Source organism: Phalaenopsis equestris, unplaced genomic scaffold, assembly GCF_001263595.1.
Source record: "Phalaenopsis equestris unplaced genomic scaffold, ASM126359v1 Scaffold000761, whole genome shotgun sequence".
NCBI classification, from domain to species: Eukaryota; Viridiplantae; Streptophyta; class Magnoliopsida; order Asparagales; family Orchidaceae; genus Phalaenopsis; species Phalaenopsis equestris.
Window position 1 is genome coordinate 4,582,574 of NW_018165201.1, and position 24,099 is coordinate 4,606,672.

Here is a 24,099-nt window from a genome sequence, read left to right on the forward strand (position 1 = left end):
CGTCTTAGCGAACACCGGGGAATTCACAACTGTCTCTGGTGGAATTAGTAGCCATCTGTGCGGCAATGTTACCCTGTTGGCTTCTCTTGACATTGCTCCCATATGTTTTTGAAATCTTCATCTGTTTCATATAGATCTTTCATGACCTCAAAGCCCACAACTCAAGCATGCATGGATGTGATTAATAAGTGTCGACGACTCAGTGCATTCGCTACTCAGTTCTGGTTTCTTGCCTTGTGTTTAGTCTAAACTGGAATAAAGCTAGAAATTCCATCTAGGCGGCTTGTTGTCCCTTTAGTTTGTTCTGGCTATTGAGAAATTTTAGGGCATCGTGATCTGTAAATAGTGTAACTAGTTCGTCAACAGAATGACTCCAGTGATTGTTGTGTTAATCTAGTTGTCTCTAGAAATTGTTTATGTATTTTTGCACATTTTTCATGTGGATTAGGAAGTTTTGAAAACCGTTTTGTGGTTAGGTGGTTAGGAAAACCGTTGAGTGGTTAGTTAGTTTTATTTTCAGAAAAATGTGATATATTTGCTTATAAATTAAACCAGAAAATGTAGAGGGTGTGAACTACTAAAAAAAATTCCTCCATTTTTGTTGGCGTCTCAAGTTTGGTTTTGAAAACCAACACTAATTAGAATATACCAAGTGTCATGGCTACTTCCAAAACCCCCCTACATACCATGTTTTGGTCTACAAGAAGCCATACAGAGTGATTGGGATTCAATTGTGAAAATCTGTTAGGCTGAAATATGTGGGGAGGACATGGAATAAATCCGTATAGAACGCCGCTGATTCCTCTCGATTTGAAAAGCTCAAGAACTTGGGATCTCCATGTCAAATGAGTTTTTTATGCTATTCATGATAAACTTGAGTTGTAATGGAATCAAAATACCTCCATATTTGAGTGGATTGACGATAGATTCTGGAGAGAACTGATTTGCAGAGTTTTATGACACATTCAAGATTAGACTTATTGTTTTTGTTGGAAAGATGTGCCGAGATCAAACATTAGTGTGTTGCTAACCTTGATTTTGTCTAAATTTCTACGAGATATGTTTCAATTGGAAAATATATTTCTTAGGTTTAGACGCACAAACTTCCACTGCAGATGTTTTTGAAAAATATGTCAGCATAAATCTCGAGGCAATCAAACAGTTGAGACATATGCCGACGAACAGAGAAATCGGTTAACCGGTCGACAACCCCAGGGCAGGAAGAAGTCCTTGAAATCAAGCCTAAGGATTGAGACATTAAAAGGTGTGACGATCGATCTAAAGCTAACCAGTCGAACCACAACATGACGAACGACTAAAAGCTGATGAGGCGAATCGAGAGAAGACAATTGACTACACAACCTTCGATCGTTTGTACCCATGTCGGATGAGTCCACTTGGCATTTAATAGAACCGACACGTGTATTATGAGACTAAAGATTAAAAATAATACTTGTAATTCCAAAAAGTACACCAATAAATTTATAAATAGAGTGTCATTCTTTGAATAAATGTTACATACTTTTTTTATTGTTAATGCTTTATGCCTTAGGTATGCTTCACGAACATTCTTGGATTCGACATTCTTTTAGGTACGGTGAGCAATGAACCATGTTGTCAACAAGAAGAGAATCATAGAAGCAGCTGCAGAAGTCCAACCAGAGAGACATGGTGGAGGTAGGATGCACAAGGGAGTTTGTAGAAGAGTTCTTTCAATGAGGACTACAAAAATTGTGAACCCTGCAAATCACAAACAAGATGTCAGGACAATTTACAGAGGTCCTTAAAACTGTCACAGCTTTAGGCGCAGGCACTATTTTAAGAGAAAAACATATTCAGCAAAAACCTAAAATAGTTCTCGAGTAGGAGCACCAATGCACAATAGGTGGAGACCGACCCATGCACCAGAGAGATTTGAAGATGTATTGTACCAAGACAGTGTCGAATTAGTCCCTATGGTGGAAAGGAAACTATTTAGGTAAGTTGAAAAGTTATGACAACAAGAGGTTGCATTATCCCTTCAAATCTCGAGATTTGAACCCACAAAAAAATTCAAACTACCAGCTTTAAAGTCCTACATGGAACGGTCAGAGCTGTCGTTTAATTGCCATGGACCGATTCTAAATCCAAAAATGGGACCTAGGCTCATCAGGGAGGTTTCTTAATGGTGCATGTTGTCATTCCATGTGTTGAGCCTCGGGGATATACTCCAAGCAGGAATCTTCAGCAAGCGGGGACTCCATTTTTTGCGAAGCTCGATCGAGAGAGCTGTGAGGGAGTTTTGGAGAGATTATTTTCTGGCGTGGCTTCCGCCTTCCTCCTCCACTCCTTTTTTTTCTATTCTCTTCTACATCTTCCTCTTAGTTTCCCTTTCTATCCATTATCTCATCGACAGAGGAAGAGAAGGAGTGTTTTTGTGCGTTGTCTCACTAGAGTCTCCTTCTTGAGGGGAGCTTCCTTATTATGGGAGATGGATCTTCGTCAAAGTTTGAGATCTTGCTGAAATCTCTTCCTAAATGAGAGCTTCTTCGTTCGTTGGAGAAAAGGTAGAGAAAACCTGTCTGAGGCTTTGTCGGAACATCGTCATCACTCCTACCACCACGTGAGCTTCATCCTACAGGAAGAAACGTGTTTGCAACCTCCACAATGGTGATAATATCAAATAATTTATGTTTTTTTTTTCTAATGGGCCCTAGGGTGAGGCTAGGCTAGGTGTCGTGGGTTTGATCGCCCACTCGGGACGAGGTGGCTGGCCGACACCTGTCAGCATGACCACACTCCTTTGGATTAGTCATTAATTTCCTAGAGGAAGACCTAGGCTAGGAAGCTTTCATTGGACACATTCCTAGTGAATCCGAGAATTTTCCCTTATAAGCCTTAAATGCATACCTAAGTGGGTCAGAATTTTAAATTTCCCTTCGCTTTGGAGCTTCCAACCTTCCTTAGTGGGGTTGAGAGAGTTCAATCCTGAAAGATAGGAAAAGCCTTATAGTTATCACATCCTACAAGATCGTGGAAGTTCCTAGGACAAAACAAGCTTTGTAGCGAGTCTTCCCTACAAACGATGAAGGACTTCCCCTACGATAAATTAAATAGTGAAGTCCTCCACATTTACACACCAAAGTCGGAGGCAACTATTCGAGGCTCTAAGAGCTTCAACCCTAAATACCTACGTGAGCTCGTTAGGCGAATTTTATGTGTCATCGAGTGTTTTGGGTTGCATTACATATATGGCTATTTGTTGCATTTTTGCATGTATGTCATGTAACATATCATATGTGTGACTGCATGAGCACTTCAGTTTGATCGGTCCTCCTAGGTTGATCACTCAATCTTTTGGGTTTGATTGGTCATCCCGGATCGATCACTTTATCTTTTGAGTTGGATCCGTCTCCCAACCTGATCACTCGATCACCTTGGTTTAATCAGTTGCCCTGACACAATATTCCTATCACTTTAGGTTTGTTGGACTGCTATAATCTGATCACACTATCTTTTGTTATTGTTCGACTGCATAGCATCAATCAATCACTTTGGGTCTGATCGGTCGCCCCACTCTGATCACCCCTCATCATCCCTGATCAATCAACATATCCTATCAGTTTGGTCGGCTGCCACAGCTTGGTCGACCAAACATTTTATTATCTATATGTATTTGGCATCATATTTCTCGTTTATTTACATTAGCCTAAAAATCTTATTTTAACTTGTTGTTTATAATTTTTTTTGTAGAGTGTAAAGAATTAGTGCCTTGTATGCTTTGCATGTGGCATATTAGGGTGTCTCTTTGAGCAAACACACATTTTGGTTTCTTCCCCACATATGACGCTGTATGTACAGGGATGAACATGTGCACGTTTTGCGAGGAGTTGGCTCACTTGTAGGTCATCTACTTTATTCTCTATGACGCCGCCTAGAGTGTCATAGGTTTTTCACATGAGTCATGCTTCCGAGCTACTGAACTCATGCGAGGCACAATGTGTGTCTACCTAGGTGTGTGATTCTCACTTGTAATGATCACATCACTCAGCATGTTTGACACATAGTACTTTTGTATGCTTTCCATTTGCATATCATATGCTTGACATCTCTATTTGTCATATGCTTGACCTTTTTTCATATCATATATCTGACTATCCTTTTATGCATGTTGCATATCTTTCATGTTTGCATGTGTGCTTGGTGAGTACCTCTCGGGTAAGGTGTAAATCTCTTTCATAGGTGTCACTTACTTGATGGTGACTTATTTGTAGCCAGTGTCTGTTGGTCGCATGACACCCCATGTCCCCGAGTAGGCGTAATTCCTCTCCATAGGTAGCTTGCCTTACGGGTACATTGCATGTAGCATCCGTGCAATCATTTGCATGATGTGTGCTTCATTCCCTTATAGCACCCGTTGTGATTGTTTTGTGGTTCGGTCAAACATTCATAATATGGGCTTCTTGCATGATTGTATTCTTGCCCATTCACCTTGATTTATTGTCCTACTTGTTCGGAATGTGACCCATTTGTTGATCGTAATACTCAAACAAGTGTCGTCCATGAGGATACCTCAGTGAGCAACATGAGTTTCTGTAGCACGAGCACCAAACAGTATGACTGTGCTAAGGATTTAAGTACTCTAAGTATGACATATGCGACACAGACCCACATTTTATGTTCAACAAATTTAAAGGAATAGGAATGGATATTTTTGTTATGATAAGTATTATCTACCTACTTTGAAACTATATATGTCGGCCCAACGTGAGGCCACCTTTTTTGAATGTCAACCCTTTCTTGAGATGTGCTTTAGATTACTTGGATCTTTAGGACAGTGTCAGTGTGGCGACTCCGTCAAAGTCATACTATAACAGGAGATTTCACCCTGTGCACTTAGGTGCTGGTTAGGACACTTCTTGTTAGATAGTGTGATAAGCTAGTGAGCCAACCCACATTTACATGTATTTTTAATCTCCTAAATTTTGACAAAAAATATGTCTCAATTTATATCTAGCGGCTAGTGTGAACAAATGTGATGATTTATGAATTATATAATAAATTTCCACACTAAGGGTACTAAGCAAGTAAACGTATCGTTTCAAGTAATATAGGATTTTACTTAAAAACACCTGTATCGATCCCACGAGGAATGCGATAACTCTTAAAGTCAACTTACAGAAATCTTATTTAAATTGCAAATTAAAACAATAAAAGATTTAAAATAATATGTTTACTAAAAATTACTACTTAAGAGCTAATAAAGAAAGTAAAAACTAAATGTCACAGCTTATCAAAATATAACAACGAGTTTGGATGTCATAGAAAACATTTCCCCTTGCAAAGATTTAGGACAAAATTGATGTATTGTGACAAATAGAAGTATATCTTATTCTTTACCCCCCTCCTGCTGCTTGCAAAGAACACTAGCTAACTTAAGGTTGATTCCTTAACATCTCGATTCCATCTCGATCCCACATCAGTGCTATCTAGCCTCTCACCTTTAGATGCACCTAGCCTATGCCACCATGATGGTCGAATCCCAGCATAGGGTACTAAACCTTAAGCCAAATTGATAAAAATCTAGCCTGTCAATCTAAAACTAGCCAGTTCTATGCCTATCAAAACTTATCTTCCTATTTATTTTCACTTCCCCTTAGGTGATCGCAATGACTCTGCCTAGAATGAAGTGTGGTATCCACTAGTTATGTGAAATCATAGCTCTCCCAGGTCATTATATTTCTCAACAGATTTTAACCTCACAAGTGGCCAGTTTGTAAAGCAAATAAATGTTTGGTGAAAATACCATCACAATTTTTAAGAGTAAAAAATAAATATTTAAATCATTCTCATCACATAAGATTAAGTCACATATGCAAAAAGAAAGAAAGAGAACTACTCAGAATTCATGGAGATTAAACAAAAACAAAATATTCATTGAAATTCAAGTCTTACAACAAAGACTCGAACACAAATACAAAGTATTTATGTCTTCTCCCCAAGTAAACTTGTAGAGTTTCCTTTAAGCAATCTACAAACTTCTTCACAGTAAAACACACTCACACTTACACTTGAACACAAAATATGACAAACTTAACTTACTATTGCTGGCCATTGAAGTTTTTAGGCTCCAAAAGGTCTCTAAATTTTGCTAAATCCTTCTCATTAAAGAGAAAACAGAAAATAAACAAAGGTTATTTCAAACACCCCTCTAAAATTCAGCCAAATTCAATGTATCTTCAAGTAAAACAGTTAATAGAGCTATAACGCCAGTTTGGGGTGCTATAGATCCCATCTTCGCTCGTCTATGGTGCTATGACGCCAAGGGGTGGCGTTATAGCTCCACACGAATATCTTCAATTTCGCTCCGTTTTTTCCTCATTTTCTCTAAATGTTCACTCCATGTACCTGAAACTGAAAACATGCAAAATACATTTCTTTTAAAGTGCAATATCATTAAAAATGTACATAAAAGGCTTATAAAATATGCACTAAAAATAGATTATTTTTAGGTGGATTAATTCCCCCATATTTAAATATTAATTATCCTCAAGTAACTCTATATACTATATATATAATTAATAACATGTGGTAGCAAATTTAACTTAAAGACTCCTATAATTTCTGTTTTATAAACGTTATAGTGAAACTTTCAGAAAAATTTTTAAATAACTCAGGTTAAAAACTAAAATACAAGATTATGTAGCAGTCAAGTCTAAAAGTTCTGATTTTCTATTTATTTAAAAAATAATTGTAATTTATCATACTTAAGATACTCAAAATAATACCAGAAAAAGACATTCATGAGAACTTTATTAGTAAATGCGCTAATACTTCTAAGCCTAAGTTAGAAATGTAACTAAGTTTCTTTCCTTAAGTTAGCCAATTTTTTATTAGCATCTCCTCAAGCTTCTTCTCACATATTTTCTCTTTTTGCTTTTCGTTTTGTTTTTTTTCAAGGATCATTTTCAATCCTTTCATTTTTTTCTTTTTTTTTATATGTCATGTGGGGATTACTATATCTAGCTAGCCTTTAATGATTTTGAACTTCACTATCTTCCTCTTAAAGTTAAAAACACCTCACATTTCTTTACTTTAACAAATGTCTATTAGCTTTGAAGATTTTTCATAAAGTCTCAATTTTTTTCTTTTCAAGTATAAATCTAAGATCCTTAATATTTCTAAAAATATGGTTTTCTTTACTTTAAAAAGCAAAAGCATAACTCCAAACCCTTTATACTAAATATCTTAATTCTAGAATTAACCTTCACTATTAAAAACTTTTACTTAGGTTTTCTACAACTTTCACAAAACCAAAATTATAATTTTCTAAAGTTAACTCTACATACTACAGGTTATGTTAAAAATAATTTTGTTAAATACTATTCCCTGAGGAAAAATAAAGTTTAGTTTAAAAAAAATTCTCCCTTCCCCCAAACTTAAATTTTTAAACTAATTTAAAGTAGGAAATTTCATGAAGAAAGAATTTTTTTTTAATTTAAAACTCAAAAATTAATGCAGGTACAAGTAGAAATGACAAGAACTGAGTAGTAATAAACATAAGATTAACATGCATAACAATAAAAAACATAAAATAAACACTACTCTAGCATTTAAATTGGAGCAGAAAAGCAATAAGACTAACTATTTAATAGAAAAAATAAAAAAAAACCTAAATATAAGCACATTACAACATAAATACAACAAATTATGAACAAAATAAAGTTTAAATATTCAAACACTCCAAAGAAAAGAAAGAAAACAACACACTAAACATCAACATCTTCCTCATCACCACCATCATCATCATCGTCATCATCTAAATCTATATCCTCTTCCATCTCAGAAGGCTGATATGGTGTAAAAGTGGGGTGAGGAGGAAATTCCACAGAATGATCACCCCCCATATATCTTCTCATAGCCTAATTATAGGCAAAATGTTACTCAACTTTCCTCAACATAATATCATCACTATCGTACAAGTGAGATTTAAGGCCTTTTATCTGATTATGTAAAGTTATAAGATCTCCTTGTTGAATTTGTTGAAGATCTCCTTGTTGAATCATCATTTGTTCCATAAGAGAATACAGAGAAATAAAATCAGAAGCAGATGGTCTAGGAGTAGGAGTAGGAGTAGAAGTAGAAGGTATGTTAACTCCAGTCCTAGGTCCAGTCCTAAAATGTCTCTAATATTTTTTTCAAATTTGTTTTGCCAATGGGTTTATGCGATGACAAAGTTTCATCCCAAGTCCCATACTTCACTATAGATCAATACACAAAGTAGTAATAAGAGCAGGGTAGCCCAAACCTCCTGTATTTCCTCCTCTCGAGGAAACAAGCATGTTTGTATGAAAAGAGAGCCAATGTCAATTGGTTTATTCATCTGAATATAGTATTTTAAAGTGGTTCTCTCACAAGTTACCCACTGAATCAGTTGGTAGGAAGTAATCTACCATATATGAAATAGAGTCATGCTCAAGAATGAACATTAAGTTTTGAGAAATAAAAGTTCATCCTACGTCCCTTTTTAATCTTCCAAACTCCATTTCCATCAGTTAAAAATCCGATATTCTTATCCAATTTTTCATCAGTAGGATGAAATTTAGAAAAGAAGCAGGTAGGAACACTATGCAGTTGGTATATGTGGTTAATGCAAATTGAACTGATATCCACATATTGCTCTCGTACATAGACCAAATCAACTGATTCATCTGATAGGTTAGCATAAAATTCTCGAGCAACTAAAATTACAGATACGACAGTGAAATAACAAAATTTCTCTCACTCTCGCTCCACAATCAAGTACTCAATCCACCAGGATGTAGATAAATGTGTTTTGCAATCAGTTTCTTTGATTGCATATCAACATACCTGTCCTGTGCTCTTGCACTGACAAACTTATTAGAATTAAAAGTTGCTTTTTCCTTGCCTCTCTTCATTTTATGAGCCATGATTATTCTAAAAATTTTCAAGATAAATTCTAAAAATCACAAACTCAACTTCAAAAGGCTCCTAAAAACACAATCTAAACCTAGTAGGGCTTAGGTTGTGCTCTGTATAAGTTGGGGTTAGGTGTAGGATGGTTTAGATTGAACTAGGTCTAAGTAAGGTTAGACCTAGAAAGGTTTAGATAGTGCAAGGTTTAAGTTGAGTTAAACCTATGATGGGTTCTTGGCTTGAGTTAAGTTGAGCTAGATCCAAGGGGGCCAAGACCTACCTACCTTGGTTTAACTTGGGCTTGACTAGGTCTGACTTGGGTCAGTCCTAAGTTAACCATAGTTGAAATGAACTAAGTTCATTTGGGTTAGGTCTTCTCAGGGTTAGGCCTAGACCCAAAATTGATCGGGTTAAGTCCGATTTGGGCAAGACTTATGCTTACCATGGGTGATCTTATAATTAGAGCGGATAATTATGATATCACCCCTGAAGGTTTCATTAGGTTAGGGCGCCTAGGCTAATTTTCAAATTTGAGAGAACAACTTGTCTAAAATGTAAAATTTTAAATCTTACATATTTACCCCTAAATTTCTAAATTTGCTTTTAAGTTTTCAAAGGTCAAAATTGTCTTGGGGTTTAAAGTTACTGCCTAAATTTTATTTTTATATTCCATTTTAATCTTCATGTTTTCTTATTTTTATTTCATTTCTTATAATTATTTTTCAAAATAATTATAGTTTTAGTAAAAAATTAGTCATTTTAATGTTAGAGAGGTTCCTTGACTTTGGAAAATTTTGAGGATATGTCCATGGGTAAAGGGAAGAATCCCTGTAAATTTTATATTTAATTAAATAAAACTTAATTATAAGTTAATTATTTTTATTTTTATTTTCATTATTTTCTTCTCTGTCTGCTGAATCCATAAGTATATTTATTTTATTTTTGACATTTTTATTTAAGGAGAAATGCATTTTTTAAGTTTTATTTGATTTTATGGTATTAATTAATTTCGAACCTGAATACCTTACCCCCTTAAGTTTTATTTGATTTTTTTGTTTTAATTAATTTCGAACCCGAATCCCTTCCCCCCCCCCCACACTCTATTCTGATTTAAAGAAAACAGGGAGAAAATCGGAATTAAACATTTGAGCTCGCCTCCTCTGCCTCTATCATCTACCCGAACACATATTGTTACAACATGCGGTTGACAATAATCGAATTAGAGTCCTCGTGGTTAGAAAGTTGAAACATTTTTATCTCCTTAGTCTCATTTAGTACCTGATGCGACACTCTCTTCTTCATCTTTGCGGGCGGCCTTACTAGCACGTAAGAAATTATTATGTCTACACTTGTCACTTTATTTATCTGAATGCGTGCTATATTTTTGTATTATGCTAAAACTCTAGGTAATCACTCTGAATCTTTTGCAATGAATCTTATAAAACACATCAACGATAAATTCTTATACACTAGTGATAAGACCATTTAAATTAACTTAATAGGGTTGATAATTTTAAAGTACCTTTAAATTTGATAAGAAATGTTCATGCATAAAGTAAAAGAATTTTAAATGCTGTTGCACCAAGTCTTTCAAATATAAGATGTTTTACACGTATACATACAAAGAGTTGACAGTTACAGTACACTGCGCTCTGTTTCCGCCCCCATGGCCGAATCCTTCGCCTCTGTTTTGCAGCATTCAGCAATGTATATCTCGTTAATCTTTTATCAAACATCTCTCTCTCTCTCTATCTCTGTAGATCAGTCTCCAATGTAGAAAGGCTCAGAGATCAATGAGTGAGGAAGAAAGGCTGTCAAGAAGGAATACATTGTGGAGCCCCGAGGAGGATGAAGTCCTCCGCAAGCACGTAGCAGAGCATGGAGAATACGATTGGGGCAACGCGGAGGAGCTTTTTAAACGTCCCAGAAAAGCCTGCTATGCACGGTGGAGGTATGGTCTCCGGACTACAGTCACCCAACACCCTTTAACCGATGAGGAGAAAACCATATTATGGCAGCTTTACGAGATGCTCGGTGCCAATTGGGCTGCTATAAGAAGACGTGTGAGTCTTTTGTTTTTTTTAATTTGGAACAAATTGTGTCTCTGTTTTTTGGGTTTTGCTTCTTTTCAACCAATTTATTACTGTGATGATTGATTGATTGATTGATTGATTGTAGACTAAGGGTGATAATCGCTTTTCTGTACCGAGAACGGAGTTTGACATTAGGAACTATATCTATCAAGTAGAATTAGAGAAGGCGAGGGAACATGGTTTTATTCCAGATGATGTTAATGTTAACGGTCAGCTCATTCCTATGTTTTTTTTAAAGTTCTTTTCTTCCTGATGTTCTATATCTCTCTCTCTCAAGCATATATTTTTTTCTTTTTTGACATGTAGATGGCAACCTAGAAGCTCCAGGGCAGGATATTGATCGACATAATGAACAGGGCAGCAGTCATGGCAACCAATCTTTGGATCTCTCATTATCCCTTCGTGTTTCTCCTTCAGCGGCAGGGAACTTTGATATTAATGCTCCGGCGCCCTCAAATGACGCCCAGGATTGATTATCACTCTCATGGCTTTCTTCTTCTTATTATATATATTGTGATTGGTCTAAAATATAGCAATTTAATTGTTTTGCTTTAAATTTTAACTTTTTTTTAAAAAAGAAAAATTTTATTGGGACAAGGTGGCCACTCAAACATGATACCTTGAATCTCTTCATTTTATTTCTAATTGAGTTGTTCTATTTGTTAAAAGTTCTCTATTTATGTTATTTGTAATTTTTTTTTTTTCATTTCTTTTCTCTTCACATAGAATGCATATACTTATTCTTTGAGATAAGATAAAATATGTTGGCCTAATTAGAATATACTGATTGTCATGGCTACTTCAAGAACTCCCCTAAATACCTAGTTTTGGTCTACATTAAGCCAAAGAGAGTGATTGGGATGTTTTTTTAATTCAATTTGGCTAATTGTCAAGTTGGTTTGAGTCCGCCCATATCAAGTTGGGTTAGCCCAAGGAGAGTTTAGATTTGATTTAGTTTCACTCGAGTTGAGTCAATTTAGTTGGGGATGTTTTTTTTGAATTGGTTTGGGTTAAACTCGGGTTAAGTCAGGCTACCTGATTTGTTCGTGTTGATTTGGGTAAACTGAGTTTGGTCGAGTTAGCACAAACAGTTCAAGTTGATTTAGGTTAACCCTACTTATGTCGGGTAGGCTCAGATTATTTAAATTGATTTGGGTTAATCCGTGTTAGGTCACGTTAGGCCTCATGGTTCAAGCTGATTTGGGTTAACCCTAATTAGTTATGGTTAACTCGGATTGTTTAAATGGATTTGAGTTGAGCCGAGTTAGGTCAGGTTAGTCGGATGGTTCAAGTTGATTTGAGTTAACTCGAGTTAGGTTGGGTTAAACTAGTTTGTTTAAATTCATTTTGGTTAACTTGGTTGGTTCAAGTAATTTTTGGTTAACTAATTAGGTCGGGTTGGCCTTGATTGTTTGTGCTGATTTGGGTTAACTCGAGTTATGTCGGGTTAGTTCAGATTGTTAAAGTTGATTCAAGTTAGGTCAGGTTGTCCCAGATTGCTCAAATTGATTTGGGTTAATCCGAGTTAGGTCGAGTTAGCCAGATTTTTTATATTGATTTGGGTTAACCTGACTTAGGTCGGGTTAGTCTGGATAATTTAAATTGATTTTAGTTAACCCAAGTTTGGTTTAAGTTGGGTTAAACCTATAATGGTTTGGATTATGCTAGGTCTAAGTTGAGTTTAGACCTAGGATGGTTTAGATTGTGGCAGGTCTAAGTTTGGGTTAGACCTAGTAAGGCTTAGATTATGTAAATTCTAAGTTGGGGTTAGACCTAGTAAGGCTTAGATTATGTTAATTCTAAGTTGGGGTTAGACCTAGAATGGGTTAGGTTGAACTAGGTCTAAGTTAGGTGAAATCTAGTAAGGTTTAGATTGTGCAAGGTCTATGTTGAGTTAGACATATGATGAGTTCTTTTCTTGAGTTAAGTTGAGTTAAATCCAAGTAGGGCTAGACCTATACCTAACCTTGGTTTAACTTGGGTCAAAATAGGTTTGACTTGGGTCAATCTAAGTTAACCTTAGTTGAAACGAACTAAGTTCATTAGTGTCAGGTCTGATCAGGGATAGGCCTAGACCCAAAATTGATCGGGTTAAGCCTAATTTAGGCTAGACTTAGACATTGTTTGGGGCAGCGGTGACTTGTTGAGTAATCTGCTGATAAACTGATTAAAAATAATTTGCCGATAAGCTAGGTGTGGTTGATGTTACAGTTTTTTATTTTCTTGGAAAAAACATACTGCAACCAGAAAGCTGCCACCACACCTAGATAGATGCGGTGTGAAAACACTGTTTTCAGTGTTTTGAACATGCATAAGCTGGCAAAAAGTAATTTACTCAAACAGGCCAAGTGTGTTTTCAGAACGTCACTGCACCAAGTAAGCTACCCCAAACGGGTCATTAGGCTTACCATGGCTGATCTCATAATTAGAGCGGATAATTATGATAACAACCCCGAAGGTTTCATTAGGTTAGGGCACCTAGGCTAATTTTCAAATTTGAAGGAACAACTTGGGCTAAAATGCAAAATTTTAAAATTTACATATTTTCCCATAAATTTCTAAATTTGATTTTACGTTTTGAAATGTTAAAATTATCTTGGGGTTTAGAGTTACTGCCCTAAATTTTCTTTTTAATTTCAATTTCAATTTACATTTTATCTTTTTTTAGTTCATTTCATATTATTTTTTTTCAAAATAAATATAGTTTTAATAGAAAAATTTTAATGTCAGAGAGGTTCAAATGTTAGAGAGGTTCCTTGACTTTGGAAAATTTTGAGAATATTTCCAAGGGTAGAGGGAAGCATCCCTGAAAATTTTATATTTTTCTTCCTTTTATGTAACTTTTAATATTAAAAATATTCTATGGAGTGTTTAATTAATTAAATATTAATCATTATTTAATTATGAGTTAATTATCTTTATTTTTATTTTCACTATTTTCTTCTTTGTCTCATGAATCTAGAAGTATTTTTATTTTATTTTTTTTATTTTTATTTAAGAAGAAATGCATTTTTAAAGTTTTATTTGATTTTATGGAGTTAATTAATTCTGAAAACCTGAATTCTTACTTCTCTCTCTCTCTCTCCCCCCTCCCCCCCCTCCCCTACACACTATTCTTTGAGATGTGATGTATAAGAAATTGGTCGCATACTCTGCCTTTGTTGACCACTCGAACACATCGTGTTGCATCATTCGGTTGACAGTCATCAGATTGGATTTCTCGTGGATAGAAAGTTGGCACTTTCTGTCTCCTTAGCCCCCTTAAGTACCTGATCCAACACTCTTCTTCAACTTGGAGGGTGGGCTTCCTAGTGTGTAAAAGTTTATTGTGTCTCCACTTATCACATTATTTATCTGAATGTGTGTTTGATATATGTATTATGCTAAAACTCTAAATAATCACTAAATCTTTCGCAACAAATCTTATGAAATACATCAAAGATAAAATCACATACACTAATGATAAGATCATTTAAATAAACTTTTATAGTGCTCATAATTTTAATGTTAATAAAATTTTCATATTAATATTTACATTTTTAAATTCTCCAAGAAATTATAATAGCAAATGACGTCTCATCACTTCATAGTGATGAAGTAGTTTATTGATAAAAGATTATGCTAATTTTGATGATACAATACACATATTAAAAAAACTATCTTATATTCTTAATAATATATAATGGATGTTTTCTATTGAACTTTCTTAATCCCTATCTCATATTTTTAATTATTTTATTTTAAAATATAAAAAATAATAGATGTATATATGTATATATATATATAGCTTACGTACATATGAAGTCCATATACAATATTATAGATACAGTCACAGATAATAATGTGTTGTACACGTATGCATGCAAACAGCGTACCTGATAATTTTTCCTCCCTTAAGGTGACAGTTACAGTACACTGCGCTCTCTTTCCGCCCCTTCGCCCGAATCCTTGGCCTCTGCTTTGCAGCAATCAACATTCTATATCTCGTTAATCTTTTTATCAAACATCTCTCTCTCGCTAGATCAGTCTCCGATGTAGAAAGGCTCTGAGATCAATGAGTGAGAGAGAAAGGTTGTCAAGAAGGCGCAGACGGTGGAGCTCCGAGGAGGATGAAGCCCTCCGCAAGTACGTAGCAGAGCATGGAGAGTACGACTGGGGCAACGCGGAGGAGCTTTTTAAACGTCGCAGAAGCGCCTGCTATGCGCGGTGGAGGTATGGTCTCCGGTCTACAGTCGCCCAACGCCCTTTAACCGATGAGGAGAAAACCATATTATGGCAGCTTTACGAAAAGTTGGGTGCCAGTTGGAATGCTATAAGAAGACGAGTGAGTATTTTATTTTTTTTAATTTGAAACAAACATTACCTACCATTTATCATCTAATATGTCTCTGTTTTTTGGTTTAGGGTTTGCTTTCAACTAATTTATTATTTTGATGATTGATTGATTGATTGATTGTAGACTCAGAGTGATTATCGCTTTCCTTCAGCGAGGACGGAGTTAGATATAAAGAATTATATCGAGCAAGTATTATTAGAGCGAGCGCAGGACCCAGATCGTAATCAAAATGATGTTAATGATAATGGTGAGCTCATTTCTATCTTTTGTTAGTATGTTCTTTATCTCTCTCTCGTGCATAATTTTTTTTCTTTTGAAATGTAGAGGGCAACCTAGAAGCTCCAGGGGAGGATATTGATCGAAATAATGAAGAGGCCGGTAGTCATGCCAACTAATCTTTGGATCTCTCATCATCCCTTCGTGTTTCTCCTTCCATGGCAAGGGACTTTGATATTAATGTGCGCCCACAAATGACCCCCCGAATTCATTAACACTCTCATCCTTTCTTCTTCTTATTCCATATATATATATATATATGTATATATATATATATATATATATTGTAATTAATAAAAATATAGTAATATAATTTTTTGTTTTTAATTTTAACTTTTTTTTTTTAATTTATTGGGGCAAAGTGACCACTAAAATATGACACCTTAAATCTCTTCATTTTATTTCTTATTAATATACTTACACAAGAGAGCATTGAGTTGTTTTATTTGTTAAAAGTTTTTCTTTTTTGGTTCTTTGTAGCTTTTCTTTTTTTTTTAATTTCATTTATCTTCACATAGAATGCATGTACTTTTTGTTTGGGACAAGATAAAATATCTTGGCCTAATTAGAATATACAAGTGTCATGGCTACTTCCAAAGCCCCCCTACATACCATGTTTAAGTCTACAATAAGCCATACGGAGTTATTGGGATTCAATTGGGAAAATCAGTAAGGCTGAAATATGTGGGGAGGACACGGAATAGATCCATTTAGAAAGCCGCCAAATCCACTCGGTTTGAAAAGCTCAAGAACTTGGGATCTCCTTGTGAAATGATTTTTGAAAGTAAATTGGATGTTGATGGGCGCCTTTATGCTATTCATGATAAACTTGAGTTGTGTGGAATCAAAATATCTCCATATTTGAGTGGATTGAAGATAGAATCTAGAGGGAACTGATTTGTTGAGCTTTATTATATCTTGAGGATCAGACTTGCTAGTTCTATTAGGTGACTCGATCTGTAGTTACGCAGTTATTTTATTTTTGTCATTTTTTATTTAAGGAGAAATGCATTTTTAAAGTTTTATTTGATTTTATGGATTTAATTAATTCTGAAAACCTGAATTTCTATCTAAAACAACCTAGCACTATAGCACTTAGAATAACCTTAGGCCCACTTTTGGTGAGATGCGCACTATTTTCATGATCTTGCTTCTCTCTGTTCTCGTCATGGTGATCTCAGCTTTGGTGGAGACGAAAAGGCTTGAAACCGCAAGAGAATTCGGCCTTTTGGACGAGCTTCCCATGAGCATATTGTGGCTGTTTCCTCAGTACATTTTGTTGGGTGTTTCGGCAGTGTTCGCCACAGTTGGGCTGCAGGAGTTCTTTTATGATCAGGTGCCGGATTCATGGCGGAGCTTCGGGATTGCGCTCTGTCTCAGCATATTTGGGATGGGGAATCTGATTAACAGCTTTCTGGTTTATGGGACGGATAAGGTGACGAGAAGGATTGGAGGGGAGAGCTGGTTTTGAATTTGTGCTCTATCTGCCATCACGATAGTTCGTCTGCTTCTGATGTTTGCTATCCACTATGCAGTGAAAGCTTCTATGTATAATAGTTTGACTTTACTCTATGAAGTTCTCTCCATTTATGCTTGCTCTGCTTCTGAGCTAGGTGATAACTCATTAGATAGTTTGAAGTTACTATCTAAGAGAGTGCTAACTGGTTTCGCCTCGCTCATGTTGAACTATTATACATAGAAGCTTGCACTATTTTCCACTGACATGAACCAGTGTCATAGAGTGACAAACTACTCATAGATATTCTAAATGAGTTGCTAAATGAGCCGAACACGAGCTATTCGCGAACAACAAGCCATTTTGACAACCCTCAGTCTTATTATAAGATAAGATCAACTATTAACTTTAATCTATTTAACAAACGAGCAACCCAAAGGAACCGAGTGACAAACAGATTATTCATAAGATAAGTTTTCAGTATTAAATATTGCTCTCGTGATGTGATTTACAGAACCCCCCCCCCTCTACTCGATTCTTTGAGATGTGATTGACAGAAAACTTGGAGAAAATCAGTATTAAATATCAGAGATCGTCAGCTCTGCCTCTGTCATCCATTCTAACACATCGTGTTGCAGCATCCGGTTGACAGTCATCATAATAGATTTCTGGTGGATAGAAAGTTGACACTTCTTTATCTCCTTACCCCCCTTCATTACCTGATCCAACACTCTTCTTCAACTTCGCGGGCGGGCTTCCTAGCGCGTAAAAATTTATTATGTCTCTACTTGTCACTTTATTTATCTAAATGTGTGCTAGATTTTTGTATTATGCTAAAATTCTAAGTAATCACTCTAAATCTGTTGCAACAAATCTTCTGAAACACATGAAAGATAAAATCATATACACTAATGATAAGATCATTTAAATAAACTTTTATAGTGCTCATAATTTTAAAGTACCGTTAAGTTTGACAAGAAACGTTTATACATAAAGTAAGGGAATTTTAAATGCTGTTGCATTAAGTCTCAAATTTAGGTAGCTTTTAAATTAGTTAATTATCGTTACGATAAGAAACAACTATATTATTTCATCTTTTATAAAAAATAATTTTTTCATATTAATTTTTGCATTTTTAAATTCTCCAAGAAATTAAGATGGCAAGTGTACGTCTCATAACTTCATAGTGATGAAATAGTTTATTGATAAATGATTATGCTAATTTCCTCATCGTATATAAACATATTTATTATCGATGATACAATACACATATTAACAAAACCATCTCATATTCTTAAAAATATAAGACACATGTTTAATATTGAATTTTTTTATTCCCTAGCGGATTGGTTGGCTAAACATGGGTACAATGACATTTATATCAAGCAAACCCCCCTTCCCCCTTCTCCAATTTGATTCATGGTGATATTATTGATATCCCCTATTTACGTGCTTGAGGTTGCTGTACTGCAGGATTTTGATGGCTTGTTTTATCCCATTCTCATTTTGATATTTCCTTTTTGCTGGGTGGTGTACATCAAACACTCATATATGTTTTGTTTGGAGGCAAGAGAAGAGGTTTTATTGGGAGGCACATGACTCCCTTTTTGGTAGCAATATTACAGGAATATATTGGAGGCCCATGGCCCCTGTTATTTTTTTTATTTTTTATTTTGCATACTTTCTTGGTTTGGAGTCTTATAGCTCCTAATGCTTATTTGAGAAATACTGGATGATTTGATGTTGCTTTCCTTTTCTATAAAGGGATGATGAATGGTACTTTATTTTGCAATGGTTGTTGAAGGTTTAGGCTGCTCGTATTGGTCTTCAACATTTTTCGGGCCCCCTCTCTCTCTGCAGCTTATATTATTAGTGGCTTATAAAGACTCCTCTTTTAATGTCTTATCCCCTCAATGTCATTTATTCTACTAACAGAGATGATCTACATGTTCTTAGACAACGACATATTACTATTTTGTTTCTCCTCCAAGACTGTTATTTTGTCACAATTTTGCGCTCAAATTGGAAGATTGTGCAGTTTCAGGATAATTGGACTTACGGATTACATAGTTCCGTTTTGCACTTTCTCTACAAGTTCATTTTTGGAATACTACTTTTGATTGACATATCTTTTTGAGTTACATGTAATTTTCGAAGTGATAGTTTGTTCTACGTTCTTTTTTGTGTGGTGTTGTATGTGGACGGAGGAACCCTTAGGTTTCAATGTATCTTTTTGCTTTTTAGTAGGGATCATCCTTCCCTCCTAAATTTGTACTATCTCTATTATCATTAACGTGTAAGGAGCCACGAAGACGAGTGTTGCTCTCTCTATATATATATATATATATATATATAATATGTTTTACACGTATACATTGAAACAGCGTACCTAATAATTTTCGTCCCCTGTCTGTTTGCGCCCCCATGCCCGAATCCTTTGCCTCCGTTTTGAAGCATTCAGCATTGTATAGCTCTCTCTCTCTCTCTCTCTGTATATATATATATAAATATCACAGTCTCCGATTTGGAAATTCTCTCTGATCAATGAGGCCTCCTGGTACACCACCAATCAGCGAGAGAGAAAGGCAGCCAAGAACGCGCAGACGGTGGAGCTCCGAGGAGGATGAAGTCCTCCGCAAGTACGTAGCAGAGCATGGCAAAGAAGATTGGCACGGCGCGGAGAAGCTTCTTAAACGTTCCGGAAGGGGCTGCTTTGAACGGTGGAGGTATGGTCTCCGGTCTACAGTCGCCGAACACCCTTTAACCGATGAGGAGAAAACCATATTATGGCAGCTTTACCAGAGGTTCGGTGACAGTTGGTGTGCTATAAGAAGATGTGTGAGTTTTTTGTTTTTTTTAATTTGGAACAAATATTATCTATCATTTATCATCTAATATGTCTGTTTTTTGGTTTAGGGTTTGTTTTCTACTAAGTTATTATTTTGATGATTTTTTGATTGATTGTAGATACGGCGTGATAATCGCTTTTCTGCAATGAGATCGGAGTTTGACATAAAGAATTATATCGAGCAAGTATTGTTAGAGCGAGCGCAGGATCCAAATCGTAATCCAAATGATGTTAATGATAATGGTGAGCTCATTCCTATCTTTTTTTAGTATGTTCTTTTCTTCCTTATGTTCTACATCTCTCTCATGCATAATTCCTTTTTTTTTCACTATGAAATGTAGATGGCAACCTAGAAGCTCCACGGGAGGATATTGATCAAAATAATGAAGAGGCCGGTAGTCATGGCAACTAATCTTTGGATCTCTCATTATCCTTTCGTGTTTCTCCTTTCGTGGCAAGGAACATTGATATTAATGCTTTGGCGCCCTCAAATAGCCGTCTACTTATAATATATCTACATAAATTTTCACTTTTTAAAAAAAAAAATATTGGGACGTGGTGACCACTGAAATATGACACCTTGAATCTCTTCATTTTATTTCTATATAATATTCTTATACATCAGAGCATCGAGTTGTTCTATTTGTTAAAAAATTTTCTATTTTGGTTCTTTGTTTCTTTTTGTTTTTTCATTTTATTTCTTTTTGCATAGAATGCATACGCTTATTCTTTGGGCCTAATTAGAATATACTATCATGGCTACTTCCAGGACTCTCCTGCATACCAAGTTTTGGTCTACAATAAGCCATAGGGAGTGATTGGGATCTGTTTGTGAAGATCCGTCTGGGTGAAGTTTGTGGGGAGGACATGGAATACATCTATCTAGAAAGCCATCGAATTCATTGGCTTCGAAAGGCTTAAGACTTGGGACCTCCATGTGAAATTATTTTCGAAAGTTAAATGGATGTTGATTGTCGCCTCTATGCTATTCATGATAAAGTTGAATTAGGATGGGATCGAAGTACCTCCATATTTGAGTGGATTGACGATAGAATCTGGAGAGAACTGATTTGAAGAGTTTTATGACACCTTGAGGATTAGACTTGTTGGTTTTGTTGGAAAGATGCTCAGACACCTAGATCAAACATTGGTGTGTTGTTAACCTTGATTTTGTCTGAATTTCTACAAGGTATGTTTCAATTGGAAAAAAATATTACGTGCATTTACACGCAAGAACATCCACTGCTGATGTTTATGAAATATATATCAACATGAATCTCGAGGCAATTCAACAGTCAGGACATATGACGACGAACAAAGGAATCGGTTGATCGGTCGACAACGACAGGGCATGAAGAATTCCTAGAAATCAAGCATAAGGATTGAGCCATTAAAAGGTGTGACCATCGACCTAACGCTAACCAGTTGAACCACGACATGATGATCGACTAAAAGCTGATGAGGCGAATCAACGGAAGACGATCGACTACACATCTCGATCGTCGGTGCCCAGTCAAAAGAGCCGACTTGGCATTTAATAGAACTGACACGTGTATCGTACTAAAAGAACCCCCATAGAGACTAAGGATTAGAGATAATACTTGTAATTCTAAAAAATATACCCATACATTTATAAATAGAGTGTCATTCTTTGAATAAATGTTACTTATTTTTTTACTATTAAAGCTTTAAGCCTTAGGTGTGCTTCACATACATTCCTGGATTCAACATTCTTTTAGGTGTGTTGAGCATAAAACCATGTTGTCAACAAGAAGAGAATCACAGGAGTAACAAGAGAAGACTAACTAGAGAGACGTGGTGGAGGTAGGATGCACAAGGGAGTTTGCATAAGAGTTCTTGAAAAGAGAACTACAGGAATTGAGAACCCTGCAAATCACAAATTGGATGTCATAACAGTTTGCAGAGTCCTTACAGTGGTCACAACTCTAGAAGCAGGCATTATTTTGAGAGGAAAACATGTTCAACAGGAACCATTAAATTCTTCTCAAGAGAGAACACCGACGGGCAATAGGAGGAGACCGTCTCATGCCCCAAAGAGAGCTGAAGATTTGTAGTATCAGGACATGTCAGATCAGTCCCAATGGTGAAAAGGAAATGATCTGGGTAAGCTAAAATGTTACGACAACCAGAGATTGCCTTCTTCCTTCAAATCTTGGGATTTGAACCCACAGAGAAATTCAAACTCCTAACTTTAGAATCCTATAAGGTGAGGTCATATCCTAAGAATTACCAAGCACATTTTGAGTAGTCAATGTGCTGCTAAATATCTCTGACAAATTTAATTTTCGATTATTCTTCATTACGTTGAGGTCATCAGTTCTGAGATTGTTCAACATGCTTCCTTTTGGTGTAATTACTTGCTTTGTAGAGTTTATAATACTTTTTCTAGCATAGCTCGCTGGTGCCATAACGCCTAAGAAGAGTGCCCAACCCCTGTGACAACTTAAACAACGACCCAATAAGAGTTTGTGCTAGTTCATTACACAATTTTGGAGAGACATGTTGGAGGTAAAAGACTTGAAATCTGATAATACCTGAGACGCTCTGACACATGGATTGATGTCCTTAAAGCTCCTCTTCAACCTCAACCTTGTGGAACCCAACAGTTTGGTCAAACTACTTGATATGACCAACAAATACATTGGCACTTATGAGAATATTCCAAAGCCTGAGATCTCTAACCAAAGACTCCAGAAGAGACCATAAAAAAATAGCAGGTGGAAACCAAAGGAGAGTACACGACCACCCGTCTCGCCCACGCTACGAAAGTCATTCCCAGTACAACAATGTAGTCGACCGTCATTATCAGAGAGGGCAGACGAAGACCCATAGTCAGGACTGATTCAATATCATGAGAGACTAGTTCATCACCATGAATGAACATAATACAATGTAAAAGGCCTTCAAACCATTTCTTTGAGGGTATTAATGGTGGAAATGATAGACTCCATCCAGTGCAGAGACTTTTTTCAAGAAAGCACCCATAATGAGGGTAATTGACACTACGATGATAAGCTGGAGGATTCAATGGTATTCTCTCTTCAATCCCATACGATATGTGGAGTGGAGATGACGCAACAACCATTCCTGGCTGAAGGCTGTAGTAGCCGCTATAAGTGTCAGCGGCTGAGCAGCAATGGGGTGCGCCGCCCGATCCAAAACCACTGCAGATGCGATGTAAATGAGGATGCAAAGGGAGAAGGATGCTTGCTCAAAGTTTTGTAGGTGGTTCGTGGGGATTGTGAAGTCGGGGTCTAAGGGCTAGTGGCATGGGGGACCGATGAAGAGTTCCATGGCAATGGAGAAAGAGCTACCAATGGCGATGAGGAAGAGTTCCAAGTGGCGGTGTTTGGGGGTTGGGAAACAGGAGGTGGAGCGGAAGGTGTTGGGGTAGAGAGAGAAGAGTTTGATGTTGTTGCATAGGTGTCATAGACTGATTACAAGGACGCCCCAGCAGGGAGCTACATGGCATATTTTACTCCACATGTCACACTTTGTGAATGAGAGAGAGTGAGAGCTTAAGGAGGAATAGGGAGTAAGTGGGGGGGATTTAAGAGCGGGGGAAAGATGGTTTAGATAGTGTTATTATGATTATGATTATTATTATTATTATTATTATTATTATTATTATTATTATTATTATTATTATTATTATTATTATTATTATTATTATTATTATTATTATTATTATTATTATTATTATTATTATTATTATTATTATTATTATTATTATTATTATTATTATTATTATTAGGATTATTGACGTATAATCATGAGTATTTTAAGACTTATATTAAGCTTTTAAATTTTATCTTCCGTTTCAAGACATTTGTTAGGTGAATATGCTCTATCTTATCTTAGGTTGAGTCTAACCAAGAGTTTGATCAGGGGTGTTTGCTTGCCTAGGCATTATCATTTTCTTTAACTGCACAGTTCTTTTCATATAGCTGCAACCACGACATACCCATCCCATTTGGGTAACTGCTGCATCGGCATACCTTTTTCAGACTGCTGCCACCACAACATGCTCATCCCTTTAGGTCACTGCCGCTTCATCATACCCTTTTTGTGCTGCTACCACCACGAAATGCCCATCTCTTTGGGTCACTGCCGCTTCGACATATCCTTGTCGGCACTATTTTTGGTGTGGGGT

The 24,099-nt window shown here is 36.1% G+C and overlaps 3 protein-coding genes across 3 annotated transcripts; all 3 read left to right on the forward strand.

The window, feature by feature from the left end:
- The first annotated feature begins 10,498 nt into the window (after positions 1–10,498).
- Positions 10,499–11,619, forward strand: LOC110031001 (transcription factor MYB114-like). The gene is made up of 3 exons (XM_020734017.1): positions 10,499–10,979; positions 11,095–11,218; positions 11,316–11,619. The coding sequence occupies exons 1-3, from the start codon at positions 10,710–10,712 to the stop codon at positions 11,480–11,482; spliced, it is 561 nt and encodes a 186-aa protein (XP_020589676.1). The 5' UTR covers positions 10,499–10,709; the 3' UTR covers positions 11,483–11,619.
- A 3,309-nt stretch (positions 11,620–14,928) lies between these two features.
- LOC110031025 (myb-related protein 305-like) lies at positions 14,929–15,841 on the forward strand. The gene is made up of 3 exons (XM_020734056.1): positions 14,929–15,333; positions 15,469–15,592; positions 15,670–15,841. Exons 1-3 carry the CDS (start codon positions 15,064–15,066, stop codon positions 15,738–15,740), a joined length of 465 nt encoding a protein of 154 aa, XP_020589715.1. The 5' UTR covers positions 14,929–15,063; the 3' UTR covers positions 15,741–15,841.
- Positions 15,842–19,584: 3,743 nt separating this feature from the next.
- LOC110031011 (myb-related protein 305-like) lies at positions 19,585–20,553 on the forward strand. The gene is made up of 3 exons (XM_020734029.1): positions 19,585–19,915; positions 20,045–20,168; positions 20,267–20,553. Exons 1-3 carry the CDS (start codon positions 19,622–19,624, stop codon positions 20,335–20,337), a joined length of 489 nt encoding a protein of 162 aa, XP_020589688.1. The 5' UTR covers positions 19,585–19,621; the 3' UTR covers positions 20,338–20,553.
- Positions 20,554–24,099: the final 3,546 nt, after the last annotated feature.